General features: G+C 41.6%; 2 protein-coding genes across 2 annotated transcripts in view; both read left to right on the top strand.

Moving 5' to 3' along the window:
• Positions 1-1,791: 1,791 nt before the first annotated feature.
• Positions 1,792-14,572, top strand: LOC116065576 (sulfotransferase 6B1-like). The gene is made up of 7 exons (XM_031321116.2): positions 1,792-2,041; positions 3,422-3,534; positions 6,674-6,763; positions 6,937-7,063; positions 10,726-10,820; positions 13,496-13,646; positions 14,442-14,572. The coding sequence occupies exons 1-7, from the start codon at positions 1,852-1,854 to the stop codon at positions 14,570-14,572; spliced, it is 897 nt and encodes a 298-aa protein (XP_031176976.1). The 5' UTR covers positions 1,792-1,851.
• LOC116065575 (sulfotransferase 6B1-like) overlaps positions 3,367-15,448 on the top strand; it is a 50,133-nt gene continuing 38,051 nt past the window's right edge. Inside the window, exons 1-3 of the mRNA XM_031321114.2 lie at positions 3,367-3,415; positions 3,545-3,573; positions 7,343-7,348. The gene's annotated coding sequence lies outside the window, so the exon portion shown is untranslated. The remainder of the gene's footprint in view (positions 3,416-3,544; positions 3,574-7,342; positions 7,349-15,448) is intronic.

Below are 15,448 nucleotides of genomic sequence, written 5' to 3'. Positions count from 1 at the left end.
TCTATTTTTATTTTTCCAGCCTATTTTTACAAAAACGGCTGGAACATGGCCATAACGTGAGATACAAGGTAAAGGAGCCTTTTATATATTGTCATATTTCTTTAGAAATAAACAATGGACAAAAAGAGTCTTTAAACACTTCAGATGTAAAGATATTCTCTGTCAACGTGACGCCAAAATTAATGGGAGTCAATGGAATGCTAATGGAAGGGTACCTCATGATACAATAGACCAGGGGTGGCCAACCAGTTAGGTATAAAGAGCCACAAAAAAACACGCACCATAGCAAAAAGCCACACAACACATGCACGTCCACACTACAACAGCAACAGTGACTTCCAGATCTGATGACAGTCATAATACATACTAGCAGTTTTCATAGTTTTTTTTTCTCACTTAGTTTGACTCAGTGGGAAACCTGACAGTCTTTGTTGTCCACAATCCTTTTCAGGTCTTGCTTGAACTCGGTTGTGGCCACTCGAAGAACTCTCTCACTCATTTGTCACTAAAGGGGCTTTCAAACAGTCTGATTCAGCAGTGAAAGGGTTAACGAGGAAGGTGATCTGTGGCCGCTGTGTTTCCTCAGGTTGCAGAATCTGTCCTCAAAACTCTGCTGCATTATTTTCCATTTTAAAATAATTGGCAAATGTATTGGCAGTATTGGCAGATGCATTCAAATGTGTTTTCTTTTTTTTTTTTTTACTTATCTGAAATACTGTTTAGAAAAGTTAAAAACAACAATCAACCAATGACACAGCCCCCAGCCACACAGGAAGAGCCTCACAGGAGCAGGCAAAGAGCCGCATACGGCTCAAGAGCCACAGGTTGGCCACCCCTGCAATAGACAATACAATACAATATACAATACATGTACATACAGTACTGTAGCTCACGATACCGATGATGTCACAATACAGCAATTCTGCGGTAATCAATATATTGCTAGACAATCTTATAATGACATGTTACGATATCGGTCTAACAATACAGGTGTTTTGAAGGATTGCAGCCATGTTTTTTGACCAATCTTGCACATTTATTGTAGACATGTGTATGTCTGTCCCGCAATGCTGCAAACCAATTTTGGGGTTGATAGAATCAAAATATCCAAATGTCTATTAATTTTACTGTTTTACATATGCAAACTTTTTTTCTATTTTTGACTCTATGGTTGAACCCTAAACATGTAAGATATAAAAAAGAGGGGAGAACCCCTGAGAGATCCCACTTGTACCTCCTATCTGGTGAGCATTGTAGGATTACAAGCATCACTCATCAGTGTCTCACACACACACACACACACACACACACACACACACACACACACACACACACACACACACACACACACACACACAGGCGCACACACACACCCTCAGGTAGTTTTGTGTCACACACACACACACACACACACACACACACACACACACACACACACGCGCACACAGGCACACATGCATACACACACACACACACACACACACACACGCACACACACACACACGCACACAGGCACACATGCATACACACACACACACACACACACACGCACACACACGCACACAGGCGCACACAGGCGCACACACACACACACACACACACACACACACACACACACACACACACACACACATGCATACACACACACACACACACACACACACACACACACACACACACACGCGCACACACACACACACACACACACACACACACACACACACACACACACACTTCCCTACAGGTATGTTTACATACTGCTACACTATTTAAACATTCCTGTTTCAGGTGCCTCCTGATTATTGCCTCTGAGTTTGTGATCTGTGAAGCTGCACACTGTGCTGAATCAGGATGAACAGCAACGCCACCGTCTCCAACGCGCAGTCCAAGATGCAGATGGAGATTAGGGACGAGGACAAGCTGTTCAGGTACAACGGGGTGTTGTACCCGCGCATGTTGTGCTCCGAGGAAAGTTTAAAGGCTCTGGAGAACATCGAGGCCAGAGAGGACGACGTCATGCTGGTGGCTTACCCCAAATGTGGTGAGAGATTGAGATATGATTACATTTATTAAATATGTTCAGACAGAGTAACAATTGTTCTTTGTTTAAAATACAAATGATTGTGGCCGTTTAGCTCAGTTGGTAGAGAAGGCGTACATATGCAGAGGTTTGTTCCTCGACGCAGAAGGTCCAGCATTCATATCTGAACTGTGATGTTTTTCCTGCACGTCTTACCCCCCTCTCTCCCCTTTCATATCGCAGCTTTCCTGTCCAATAAAAGCAGAAATGCCCCCAAAAAATTTTAACACAAAACAAATGATTAATAAAGTTTTTAAAGGGTCTCACAGGACCATTTAACCTCTTCACTGGTTGCTTTTACATGTAATGTTAATGCTTGTGGTGAAAGTATGTTCCTTTAGCTTTAAAGGAGAACTCCTTTTGAACTTTAAAAGAGAAATGTTTACGTGAATCTTGATCGCTATAAGTATCCGAGTACTGACGATATGAAAAAAACAACACCAGAATCGGTGCTAGCAAACTGGAGTAGCTGCAACTACGTCCAGAGCTCCCAGTTAGCTAAAACGCCAGTTGTGGGGGCATGTTCTAAAGAGTACCTTTGTGCCTCTTAACAGACACAAAATGCAATTAAAATGTCTTTGCAACATGAACAGGGCCCTTACGTGACAACAAGATGCGTTTTCAACTCAGACATTGTTTAAATTCACCTACCCTGTCTCGATCCTGCCGGTAGCTAGCTCGCCCTGCTAGCTGTTAGCTGCCGTCTGGGATGAGTGTGTTCAGCCAGGCTTCGGTGATAATCATCACGCAGCAGTTCCGTGTAGTTGTACACTGTTGTTGTAGCTCATGGATTTTGTGTGCGATGGATCTGGCGTTGGTGAGTAGGAGGCTTGGCAGTGGAGGTCTGTGTGGTAGTTCCCAACCGACATCCTTGCTTCTGCTTTCTCTCCCGTCCCTGCCTTTCTTCGCCTCCCACTGCCGAAAACAATCCACCCAGTGCCCGGTGGTCTGGCTATGTCCTCCAGAGGACAGGTCATGCCTTCGCGACGAAAACTTGAAGTTTATTTCCCCCTCAAAAATAGGTAATTGAGCACTGTAGTGGTTATGACCATATCAGTGACTATGTAACTACATGGAAACGGGCCAAATGTCTGTGGCTTGCACAGTAATAGCTAGAGGCTAGCTGTATTCTTACTCCAAGCTTCTTCCCTTGTGACCAACTCCGATATACACTCTTCACACACTACGTTCCGATCTGCACACTACTGTTTACCTTTTCCTGTTACAACTGAATTCCCACGGGACTTCAGCACGAGACTACAGCTAGCCTTCGCTAACGCTATTACTGTGTGTGTGTGTGTGTGTGTGTGTGTGTGTGTGTGTGTGTGTGTGTGTGTGCAGGTTTTAACTGGATGGTGGGGGTGTTGAGGAAGATCATTGCAGAGGCGACGGGAATGAAAATTGAATCCAACATAACACCGCTGATCGAGTTTTTTGGACCGGACGTCTTAAAGGTACTCATTGGATGTGTGTGTGTGTGTGTGTGTGTGTGTGTGTGTATCAGTGGTGGAATGTAACTAAGTACATTTACTCAAGTGCTGTACTTAAAGCTATAGTGCGTAGTTTCTGTCTCCCCCATGAGGAATTCTAAGTAATGACATCAAAACTGTCGGCGCGTCCACGTGATACAAGCCTTCCATGATACTCACTGTATGCGGACGACCTGCTCCTGTACATCTCTAATCCAGCCGTCTCGCTCCCTGTGATTTTAAACATTTTGGAACGGTTCGGTGCGTATTCCGGCTACAAGCTCAACTATCAGAAAAGCGAACTCCTACCGATAAACTCTCTGGCTAGGCAGCTCCCATGCTCTTTATCATCATTTAAGTTGGCAGAGGCCGGGTTTCGCTACTTGGGTTTTTTTATTACAACGGCTGTTGCGGACACGTTCCGCAAAAACTTCTTACCTCTGGTCGAACAAACTGAAAGTGATTTTGACTGCTGGTCGGTCTTACCGCTCTCCCTCGTGGACCGGATAAATTGAATTAAGATGGTTGCCCTCCCCAAATTCCTTTACCTTTTCCAGCACCCGCTAGGATCCGAAGGGCGATATTACAGTCCCCTAAGACTGAGGGGTGTCTGGCGCTCCCTAACTTCAGACGATATTACCGGGCAGCTAACTTGCAAAAACTCTTATACTGGATGAGCGACGACTGTGCCTCACTACTTGTCTGGGTACATTTGGAGCAGGTGAGTTCACACCTTCCACTGCGGTCGGTCCTCTGCTCCCAACTCCCACTGCGTTCAATATCTGGGGGCACATGCCCGATTGTGTCCCTCTCGCTCAAGATCTGGAGTCAGGTTAGGAAAAACTTTGGCTTACAGGGCCCTTCCGTCTTGACCCGACTGCTTAAAAACCATGTCTTTACACCTTCAAGTTCAGACCTGGCGTTTAGGACCTGTACAAGGATGGCATATTTGTGTCCTTGACAGAGCTCTCTTTCCTTTATGGTTTGCCTAAGTCACACCTCTTTCGCTTTTTCCAGATTAGAGACTTTGTCAAGAAGACATTCCCCCACTTCCCAAACCGCCCCCCCCCGAAACCCTGATGGACTCCCTCCTGGCGATAGATCCCAACCGTAAGAAATGCGTTTCTGTATTGTACGATTCATTAAGCTCGGCCTCCGCAAACCTTCGTACTTTGACAAAAGCCGCGTGGGAGGGCGATCTGAACTTGAGTATTACAGACCAACAATGGGACCTAGCTCTGGCTATGGTTCACTCTTCCTCCATATGTGCTCGTCATGGCCTCACCCAATGCAAGGTCCTTTATAAAGCCCACTACACAAACACAAAATTGTCTAAAATATACTCCACTGTCCGGGACATGTGTAACAGGTGTAACCAGTCCCCTGCCAACCATACTCATATGTTCTGGTCTTGCCCTAAATTAACAACCTTCTTATGAGCATTTCTGACACGATGAGCAGAGCTTACGATCGCACTATCCCCCCTAACCCTTTGTCAGCCATTTTTGGCATTTCCCCTGATGCTGACCTCCCTATTGCACTGAGGCGGGCTCTGGCATTTACATCCCTGCTAGCTCGGAGACTGATCTTGCTCAACTGGAGGCTATCCCGCCCCCTACACACAACCGTTGGATTAAAGAAGTGCTCGACAACCTGAAGCTTGAGAAGCTTACATCAAAGTCAAAGTCAAGTTTATTTCATCCATAAAAAATGGAAATTACAGTGCTCATACCCGCCTAATACAATACAATACAATACATAAGTACAATACAAAATTTATAAAAATGTACGTTTACAGTGCTTGTTGTGCTGTCTGATAGTCTGAGGTATAAAAGAGAGAGCATACCGCTTAGTTCGTGTCACAGGAGGCCTTAGCCTACCACTACGTTCCATAACTCTGCCAGTCAAATTACCATGAAGAGGGTGACCCGGGTCCCTCGTTATTTTCTGTGTCATTTTTGCCAGGCGGTCATCATATACTTGATCCACTGTATTTAACTCTCCTACCATTTTTCCAGCCCTTTTAGTCACTCTATCAATCCTGGCCTTCTCAGTTATCCCAGCTTTCCCACCCCAACCCACCACACAGTAACTCCAAACACTACATATCACTGACATAAAAAAACATTCTCACCACATCTGTATTCACCTTAAAGGACTGCAACTTCCTCATACAGTATACACGTGGACTTCATTTTTTCATCAGTAAGTCAACATGATCAGACCATGTTAGACTATTATTAAAAACAATGCCCAAATACTTGTATGTGTTCACTCTTTCTATTACTGAACCTTTAATTTCCACTGCCTCAGTTGTCATCTTATTTCTCCTGTAATCAATTACTAATTCTTTAGTTTTCTTAACGTTGAGTTCTAGGAAATGAGTGTCACAAACATCAACAAAAGCTTTGATAGTGACTATAGTCATCATTTTCAATTAACCCAATGAGCGCTGTGTCGTCAGCAAATCTCTGATCTGATCAATCATCTCTGAAAGGCTTTATCTCGACATTCCTAGAGACATGGAACCCTTTCCTAGAATTCGTTGACTCCCTCAGCTTATTTCCCACTCCACTCAACGTCAGCGTATCTTCCTGCATGTCTCTTAATTTGTTTATGTACTTGTTTATCTTATTGTTTTTTTGTCTTTTGGATGTTGTGCGCCCTTGCTGGTGTGTGTCTGTCTGTGTGTATGGGTCTATGTTGTCTGTCCCCGTCTGATTTGGACTTGATCTGGGTTGGGTTGTGGGTGTTTGGGGGATTTGGGGGGAATTGACATGCGGTTTCGCCTATGCTTCGTTCACCACTGCCTGTATGATGTATGTCATTTGTTCTGAAAATTAAATTAAAATAGTTGAAAAAGAAAAAAAAAAGTTTCCTGCTCCTTGAAAGCAGTTTTTATTTCATCCATTTTCCTCGCTTTGCAGGAGTTCTTCGTTTGTGACGTGCCTGATACTTCTAGTCTCTTATCTAATCTTTTATGATGGATCTAAATAACTAGGTTGATGATTGATCATATAATCATACTCGTCCTGATCATGTTTAATTCACAATAACAAAGCGTGTGATGAACAGCAGCATATAAAAGTATACTGTAATAGATAAAGATGATCTCCCCCTTCAGGTCCTGGATGAGACTCCCTCTCCGAGGTTACTGGGGACTCACCTGCTCCCCGACAACATCCCCAAATCCTTCAATGCAAAGAAAACTAAAGTAAGTTTCAACACCTCTGCACAGTGAAAGAAAAACAAAGTATTATCATATTATAGTGCAGTTTATCAGGTGTGAAAACAGTTGATTAGGCATGAAAAACTCATGATTTTTATTTCTCTTTTATGACGTTTTGATTTTCTTCTCTCCATATTCTTTTTTCATGTGTTGTACAGACGCTGGTGATCTTCAGGAACCCTAAAGACGCTCTGGTCTCCTTCTATCATTTCTATGACAAACTGCCATCCCTCCCATCTGTGCAGTCCTGGGAATCCTTCTACTCCAACTTCCTGAGTGGAGACAGTGAGAAAACACACACATCAACATGTTATCCCCACCCCAAAAAACATTGACAGTAGCATTTAAAGGTGCTCTAAGCGATGTCACGCGTTTTTTAGGCTACAACATTTTTTGTCACATACAGCAAACATCTCCTCCCTATCTGCTTGCTGCCTGTCCCCTGTAAAAAAAATGCGGTCTCTGCAGACAGTCCAGGCTCCACAAACGGCAACAAAAACAAACTGCGCCATCCTGCACCACCAAACATAACAAACAGTCTTCCAGCCAATAACTGACAAGAAGGATTTGGTGGTGTGGGTTGGGGGGGTTAGTGCGCGGAAGAGAGGAGGAGGGGACGGGATGAGGAGGAGGTAGGGGCGAGCTAGCCCAGAGCCGTTTATATAAAGAGTTTGGCCAACTAAGGAATCGAATGTTCTGAGCTATCCCGTTATGCGATTGGTTCCAAGGTGGTCATGTGTTTCGTGAACTCCATGTTGTATACCAACATTCATCTGATTCCCATTGACATAATGCAGGGAATAGTGGAAAAATGTAATAAATTATTTAAAAAATGACATAAATCACTGAAAAAATACTCAACTGTTGCACATTTGGCTGCAATGAAAGACAGGGAAGCAGCAAAAGATTTCACAAGTCCCCCCGTGAAGCAAAAAGGCGAAAAGTATGGGAGCTGAAGGCGAAAAGAGCAAACTGAAGGCTAAGTGACTACTCATTATTGTGTGAGGTAAATGTCAATTTCTCTCTTCGACTTATGATACAGGGCTCCAGACTGCGACCAAATGGTCGCATTTCGCGACCAAAATTTGAGAGTGTGCGACTGAATTTTACATCCAGTCGCACATGTGCGACCAGTAAATTTGCCTCCTTTTTTACACGTTAAACGTCGAAATTTCGGTACCTGAGAGCGCGTAAGCTCAAGCTTATCTGTCCTCTCTGAAAATTGACAGAGAGCGGAGCTCTGACACAAACACACACACACTCGCACACACGCACACGCATAGCTGCGGACGGTGCAAACTACGTCGGCTCTGCAGTTTTGTTGAAGTCACAGTGAGTCACGGAGATGCCGATAAAGTGGTTTCAAGTGTGGTTACAGTTTTTCAAAACTACACGCAGATAGCGTTTGCTGCGATATGATAATATTGGCGAGCCGAAAGTGGTCGCGATGCTGTTGACGTTACACTTCCTAAGCAGGCACACCGGTGGTTTCTGTGCCCCGGTGGCTGAGGTTGTAAGGCAAGGCATCTTTATTTCTACAGCACCTTTCAGCAACAAGGCATCTTTATTTCTACAGCACCTTTCAGCAACAAGGCATCTTTATTTCTACAGCACCTTTCAGCAACAAGGCATCTTTATTTCTACAGCACCTTTCAGCAACAAGGCAATTCAAAGTGCTTTACATGAAACATGAGCAATTAAAAACGGTCATGAAAATAAAACCGGCTAAAAAGAATATACAAATACAAGAATAAAAGTTACAGTGAGTAAGAAATTAATAATTATTCAATTTAATAGGCTGTAGGGATGGGTTTGGGAGGAGAGAGGGAGTTTTTTTATTTTTGTTTAATTTCTTTAGAGTGTAACATATTCTAATAAAATATCATAATGTTCTAAGTACATAGGATAAATAGGTTTGACAATAATTTTTACAACTGAAATAATTTCAGGTATCAGTACCGATATTGGTTCAGTAGTAGCCTAAACAATGCATGTTTAATTTTAAGTTGAATTCATTGTAATTGTAAACTAGAGCTGGTATATATATATTTCTTTTTTCCATGACAGCGATGGTGCTGTCGGTTAACCTTCTATGTTGCATCTTCAAAAGTGACACTGAATTTGAAAGAGCACATTGTAATTTCTGCATCTATTATCAAAGTATTTATTAGTAATACAGTGAAAATTAGTAGAAATGTGAATATTTGGTTAGCATGTTGATTTACGGTGTGTGCCCCTAAATTTTCTGGTTGCGCCCCTAAAATTTTCAGTTGGGGGCCACTCTGCTCCTAGTGAAAAAAGTTAGCCTGGAGCCCTGTGATAAAAAATTACATACAATAACAAATATAGTAATACCATCGTTAATGTGTACCATGCTGTCAAAAAGTTCTAACACTGCTTTAGAAATGAATGAAGTTTGAAGTTAGCCATGTCTTATACTAGCGTTAGCTTTTTTGCTAGCACTCCATGTATCTAAATGCTTGTGATCTTGCCATAGTCATATGGCTTTTGGTCTCGACCGAGTCCAGGTGGGAAAGTGAAACACAGCTTGGACGGGGATGTTGTTCGGCTTTTCACAAGTTTAGACAGCTAGCTAACGCTACGCCGACGTTTGCTAACGTTAGCGCAACAGCGTTAGCCTAGCCTGCTAGGTAAATATTACGACTCACTTCGGAGTTTCCTATATCTGCGTCCACGTTGTCAACATAAGACCTGTGGCCTTAGTGCTCCTTTTGTACCATAATTTTATTGAATGAAATATTAAGCTTCGCTCCTACGAGATGGGTGGGTTTTTGTTACGTTACACACAAAGCTAACTGGCTATAGTTAGCCTGTATGCTAGCGGACATTAGAAAGGTAAACACTGCTCAGAGACTTATTAGGCGACGTGGTCACTCACTACAATGGGCATTTTTTTATAGGCCCATTTACGATATAGAAGGTAAATATACACTGGAATATTTCCGTAAGGGCCTTTTACATATTGACAAACGTTGATAATAACATGTATATGCCTGTTTATGGTGAAAATAAGCGATTTATTTCAAGATAGCATATTCGCCCGATAGGGTTGTACTTTAGAGTCATCTGACGATGGTATACAATATGGCGTCTATGATTTGAGTTGGCCAAACTCTATATAAACGGCTCTGAGCTAGCCTCTGTTTTGTTTGACAATACTTTGAACGTCAACAAGAAGTGACATCACTCAACATCACTTAGAGCACCTTTAATAGTGTTAACTGAATAAGCACTGTCTATTTATTATTAACTGCTGAACCACGTTTGATGATGGTTCAGGCATGCATATCTTACCAAAGAGGTCTGCAGGACTCAAGGGTTCAAGTCATCAATTTAACTACTTTATTGTGTTTTCAAATGTTCGAATGCGTAGCTTATTAAAGAACAGCTTGTTTATTGCTAAGGCCGTATGCTCAAATATAAATCTTTATTTAAAAAGTAAACTTATAAACAACAATTACTTATTTCACAAGTAAATTACTGTTTTCTGAACAAGCGCGCTTCATCAATGGTTCTGTCTTGAGGGAGGAAGTTAATACTTATAAAAAAGCATATAGTGCTGGACTCGGTCAGACCAACTAGAATATTTGGCAACAGACAAAAGAAAAACGTCTGGAGTCAGAGTCAACAGCCCTGCTGATGGAAGTAACATTTTTTTAAATTGGCCCAGTGTGTGGGGGTGCTGCATTAAAACAACCATTAATCAAAGTATTCTAAAAATTACAATATTCCCACTTCACAATAAAAGCTTGAAACGGTTGTATGCTTTTAATGTAAACAGTGAGGCGGATGCTAATTAAATATTAAACGTGTACTGGCTGATCTATTTGTTGTTGTTGTTGTGTGTGTGTGTGTGTGTGTGTGTGTGTGTGTTTGTGTGTGTGTGTGTGTGTGTGTGTGTGTTGTGTGTGTGTGTGTGTGTGTAGTTGTCTTCGGGTCGTACTTTGATCATGCTTTGGCCTGGGAAAAGAGAATGGACGACCCCAACGTCATGATTGTCACCTATGAAGAGCTCAAACAGGTATACCTCACACACTCATTGTTTCTTTGTGCCTGATAGAAAGTTGTGGCTTTTTAAATGTATAACATTACATAAAGTATACTATATTTAAAGGTCCCATGACATGAAAAATTCACTTCATGAGGTTTTTCAACATTACAGTTTTTCTCGATTGTTTACACACATTTTCTGAAAGCATGCCTCATATTCTCAGAACTCTACACACAAATCAAAAAACACACACACACACAATGGGCAAAACCCCTCAATTCTCCTGCAAAATGAAATTTTACATTCTAAACAATGTTATTTCTTCTCAAAATGGTATTTTGTTTTCAAATTACACACACAAACCATCATATGAACAGACATTTATAACAACCAGTTGAACGCTGATGTGCTCAATGGAAAACACTGAAAACACTTCTTCTCCATTCATCATCATGACTTAGGCCTTTTTTTTGTTCAGTGTTACACTTACTACAGACAGTACATACATAAGTGTGTTGTAAAATATTTGATATTTGATGTTTTTATACTCAGAACCCACAAATACACAGTAACAAATATATTTTACTTTTCCCACAAAAACAATGTACACAGTGTACATCCCAACCAACACAAAGTTGCACATACAGTGGTCTACATACAAAACAACAGAATAATTTACTGTAAAAAATAAAAATAAAAAACTATGCTGCATCCTCTTTTCTGTTTCGGCCTGGCCACAGCACCTCGTCCACATCACAAGCAATGTTTTCAGCGGGGGAAATATCGCCTTGCATGGCGAATCCAGCCATGAAAATCAACTGCTATATCTCCACATGTGTCTTCCATATCTTGGAGAAGGGGTATACGCGTTTGTGGATTTCGGTCATACACTTTCCATCTCCAGGCAGAAAAAAAATCTCCAAAACAGAAGAGCTCACCTGTTGCCCTTTTATGCTAAAGCTCTGATTGCTAATTGTAAAACTGTGTGACAGGTGTTTGCCCATGTGATGAGTCAGTGTGCATATTTGAATGGCAGTGTGTTCCTTGTGAAAAGAAGAGCTTTTCTTCATGAAAATTGTGCCAAATGCAGAGAATTGTGTGTAGTGTTTTGAAAAAAGTGTGTTTTAGAACTGCAATTTGAGTGTAAAGCAGGAATTGTGCTTGTAGTTTAGCAGAATTGGTTCAGGGGGTTGGTGCATGAGTTACATGTTGTGCTCATTGTGTCTCAAGTACCGGTATTTGTGTGTAAACAATTGAGAAAAACTGTAATATGCATTCCCCCAGCCTGCCTATGGTCCCCAAGTTGCTAGAAATGGTGATAGGTGTAAACCGAGCCCTGGGTATCCTGCTCTGCCTCCTGCTCAGATGGGCTGATCTGGAATCTCCTTCTTATGATCATGGGCGTCAGTTTGGTTTGAAATGTTCTGGGGACAGAGACGCATTCGGAAGTACATTTCCAGAAGTGCTGGGTACAATGACGCATTAATTTTTTTTTTCTCTTTTTCACGCAGGTCATGTTTTGAAAGCCGCTGTCCTGTAGCTTACTAATGAATAAAAACGTGGTTTAATGTACGTAAACAATGATCAATGATTACCAAATTTCTCTCTCATATTGCTCCTCATAACCACTGAAAACTGTTAAAACATCAAACCCAAAGTCAAATTATTATGGACGTTATCTGACATTAAGCGTTTCTGCTTCACATTTTCAGCAGGGCAGCGGAGCGGCTGTGGGTTGACTCCCCACGGTTCTCACGGGGTTTATAAGTCCTTGACCATAGACTGTATATTAACAGTCTATGGTTCTAACGTGAAAAAGCTTAACGTGGTTTAATGTACCTTAACAACAATCAATCATCACCACATTTCTGGTTCGATTTTTTGACAGTTTTCTTTTCTTCTGTCAGTTAAGTGTTCATTACAAGATATGGCCATGAGAAATTTGGTGATCATTGATCGTTGTTTAAGTACATTAAACCACGTTAAGCTTTTTTTCACATTAAGCAGAATGTCCCGACAGGCAGTGTAGTGAACAGAGAAGCGTGCAGCCAGCGCAGCAGCAGAGCGGCTGTGTGTGTGTGTCTGCCCTGTGTGGATAGAGATTGTTGTGGATTATTTGTCTCTCAAGAATTATATGTGTTATGGACTTTTTTTTTTTTAACTAAATTGAGCTCAAGGTTTTCAAAAAAAGTGGTGGGTACAAAATGACTCATGAAGAAATCTGGTAGGTACGCGTACCCACCATCCCCACCGAAATTGACGCCTATGCTTATGAGGTCTTAAGGAGAAAGGTTACCTCCCCTTTCTCTGCTTTTACCGCCCAGAGAATTTTGCCCGCCCATGAGAGAGAGAGAGAGACATCATGGCTTTCAAACAAGCAAAGTGGCAGTTGGTCAGAGACTTCAGATACAGTATTAGAGGACCACTAAGGTCTATATAAAAGAGACTTCAGATACAGTATTAGAGGACCACTAAGGTCTATATAAAAGAGACTTCAGATACAGTATTAGGGGACCACTAAGGTCTATATAAAAGCATCCAAAAAGCAGCATGTCATGGGACCTGAGGTCATGTTAACAGTACATTTCTATGAAAAATGATCCTGCAGAAAGTTAAGCCTTGCTGCATGGAGACAACCAGTCCCAGTCAACATTGAGTAGAAGTGTCCGTCTGTAACGGCTCTGATTCTGCTTCCTGTCCTGCAGGACCTGAGCGAGGGCGTGCGTCAGATCTCCACCTTCTTCGGCTTCAGCCTGACGGAGGCTCAGGTGCAGCAGATTGCAGAGGGGAGCACCTTCTCCGCCTTGAAGGAAAAAGACCACAACATGGACACAAGAAACATTGTTTTCAGAGAAGGTGCTTTAAATAATTTGTTTCGCTACAACAAATCTTTTCGTTTTTACTCAAATTAACTGTTTTATCCCTTGAATGCATTGGTTTTAAACTAAACTGCAATTTGCGTATTTACTGCACATACAGTGCATACAGCAGCTCTCATTGTGGGGCATGCAGTAATAAATACATGGAATACATAGGAAGTATGGTGCATTACTTTTTGTAGCTATATGTACGAGTGGTTCCAGTCTGATCTGCTGGCCAATGAGCAATATATATATATATATATATATATATTTATATATATATATATATATATTTAGCTCCACGCTTACTGGTGTCAATGAATCTTGTTATCTTGAAACTTTCATGATCTAAACATGGAATATTGTTGGTCTGTTTCCATACAACTATGCATTAAGAGTAATGCAACAGTTACTCATCATTTTGAGCAGTTGTATCGATTGATAGTTAGATCATTGTAATGGAATGAATAGACAATCATCTGAAATGTAATGTGTGAATTTCCTTTTGAAATAGTAGTACTTTGATGTTAAGTTGTGTCATATTGAACAGGTGATCTTTGTTAAATGAACAAATGATCTTAGGTTTATGTGTATTGTATCCAAGCAATTGAAAAAAGTGTTAAGAGTTTTGAAAAATGTGCATTTTGATCATTGGTTGTGAGTTTTGTGTCTAGAGTTTTGAAAAATTACGTCAAGGTTCTGAAATTAGTGCCAAAGTGATTGTAAAAAACTGTAAAATCCAAGAGAACATCAGAGGGTTTAACTGCATGATATTTTTGTCCCCGAGCAGGCGAGGTTGGGGACTGGAAGAACCACTTCACACCAGAACAGAGCCAAGAGATGGACGACGCCTTCAACAAACACCTGGCAGGGACCAGGCTGGGAGACAAACTCAACTACCAGCTGTACTGTCAGGAGTAGTTCCCCTCTGTAAGATCCTTTGACTCTGTCATGGACCCAGCAGTCAAAGAACACAGGAACACAGCTTTAAAGATAAAAAAAAGTCAGCAAACCAATAAAATGCTAATAAAGTAATTTTAAACCAAATAAACTAATGTCTTTTATGTACTATTATGTGACTGCATTTTAAAATAACTCAACATGTGGTAATGATGTGCTCCAAAGATACAATCTAATAAGTCCACAAAATGAAATTATTGTCATTATATCGAGGGGGTCGGACAACAATATAACAAAATTTGGGTGGCAGTTCCCTGAGGCAAAAAAACATACAACAATTAAAGACATAAAATCACTATTAATACAAAAGTGCAAAGTAATGTGCGGTGTTTGGTTTTTTTAAGCCCCCAACGTCGCCTTCCAGGCAGCGCAGCAATTGTTATGTTTAGGGTTAAGGTTAGGGTTAGCTGCCTGGAAGGCGACGTTGGAGGCTTAAAACACCCTCGAGCATAATGTGCAAAGACAGCGAGCAGCAGCAGTAATTTATGCAACCCCCTTCTCATTCTCAACTCGTCAAATACTCTCAGTGTCTCTCAGCGTCAGATACCAACGCAAAAGTCACACTTTAGCATCTGTATGGGCAACATATTCTCACTACCCAACACATAAAATACAGACGCTTGGGCATGTGCCTTTGGCGTTGTTATTCATAGCTAAACGTGCTTGGTCGGGACTCTTGGCGTCACTTTTGACGCTCTGGGTCTCCGGTCTCCTGGGTGAAGGTCCTGTGTTGTTCGACCCACCCTGACCCACGCCGCTGACAGGATTACATTGGAATAAGTTGAAAGCCCCCCTGCGTCTGACTGAGCATAAAGGAGACTTTTTGCGTCTGTAACT

This window comes from Sander lucioperca, chromosome 15 (assembly GCF_008315115.2).
Source record: "Sander lucioperca isolate FBNREF2018 chromosome 15, SLUC_FBN_1.2, whole genome shotgun sequence".
Classification (NCBI taxonomy): domain Eukaryota; kingdom Metazoa; phylum Chordata; class Actinopteri; order Perciformes; family Percidae; genus Sander; species Sander lucioperca.
The sequence above is the reverse complement of the archived record's forward strand: the minus strand, read 5'-3'. Positions and strand labels throughout refer to the sequence as shown.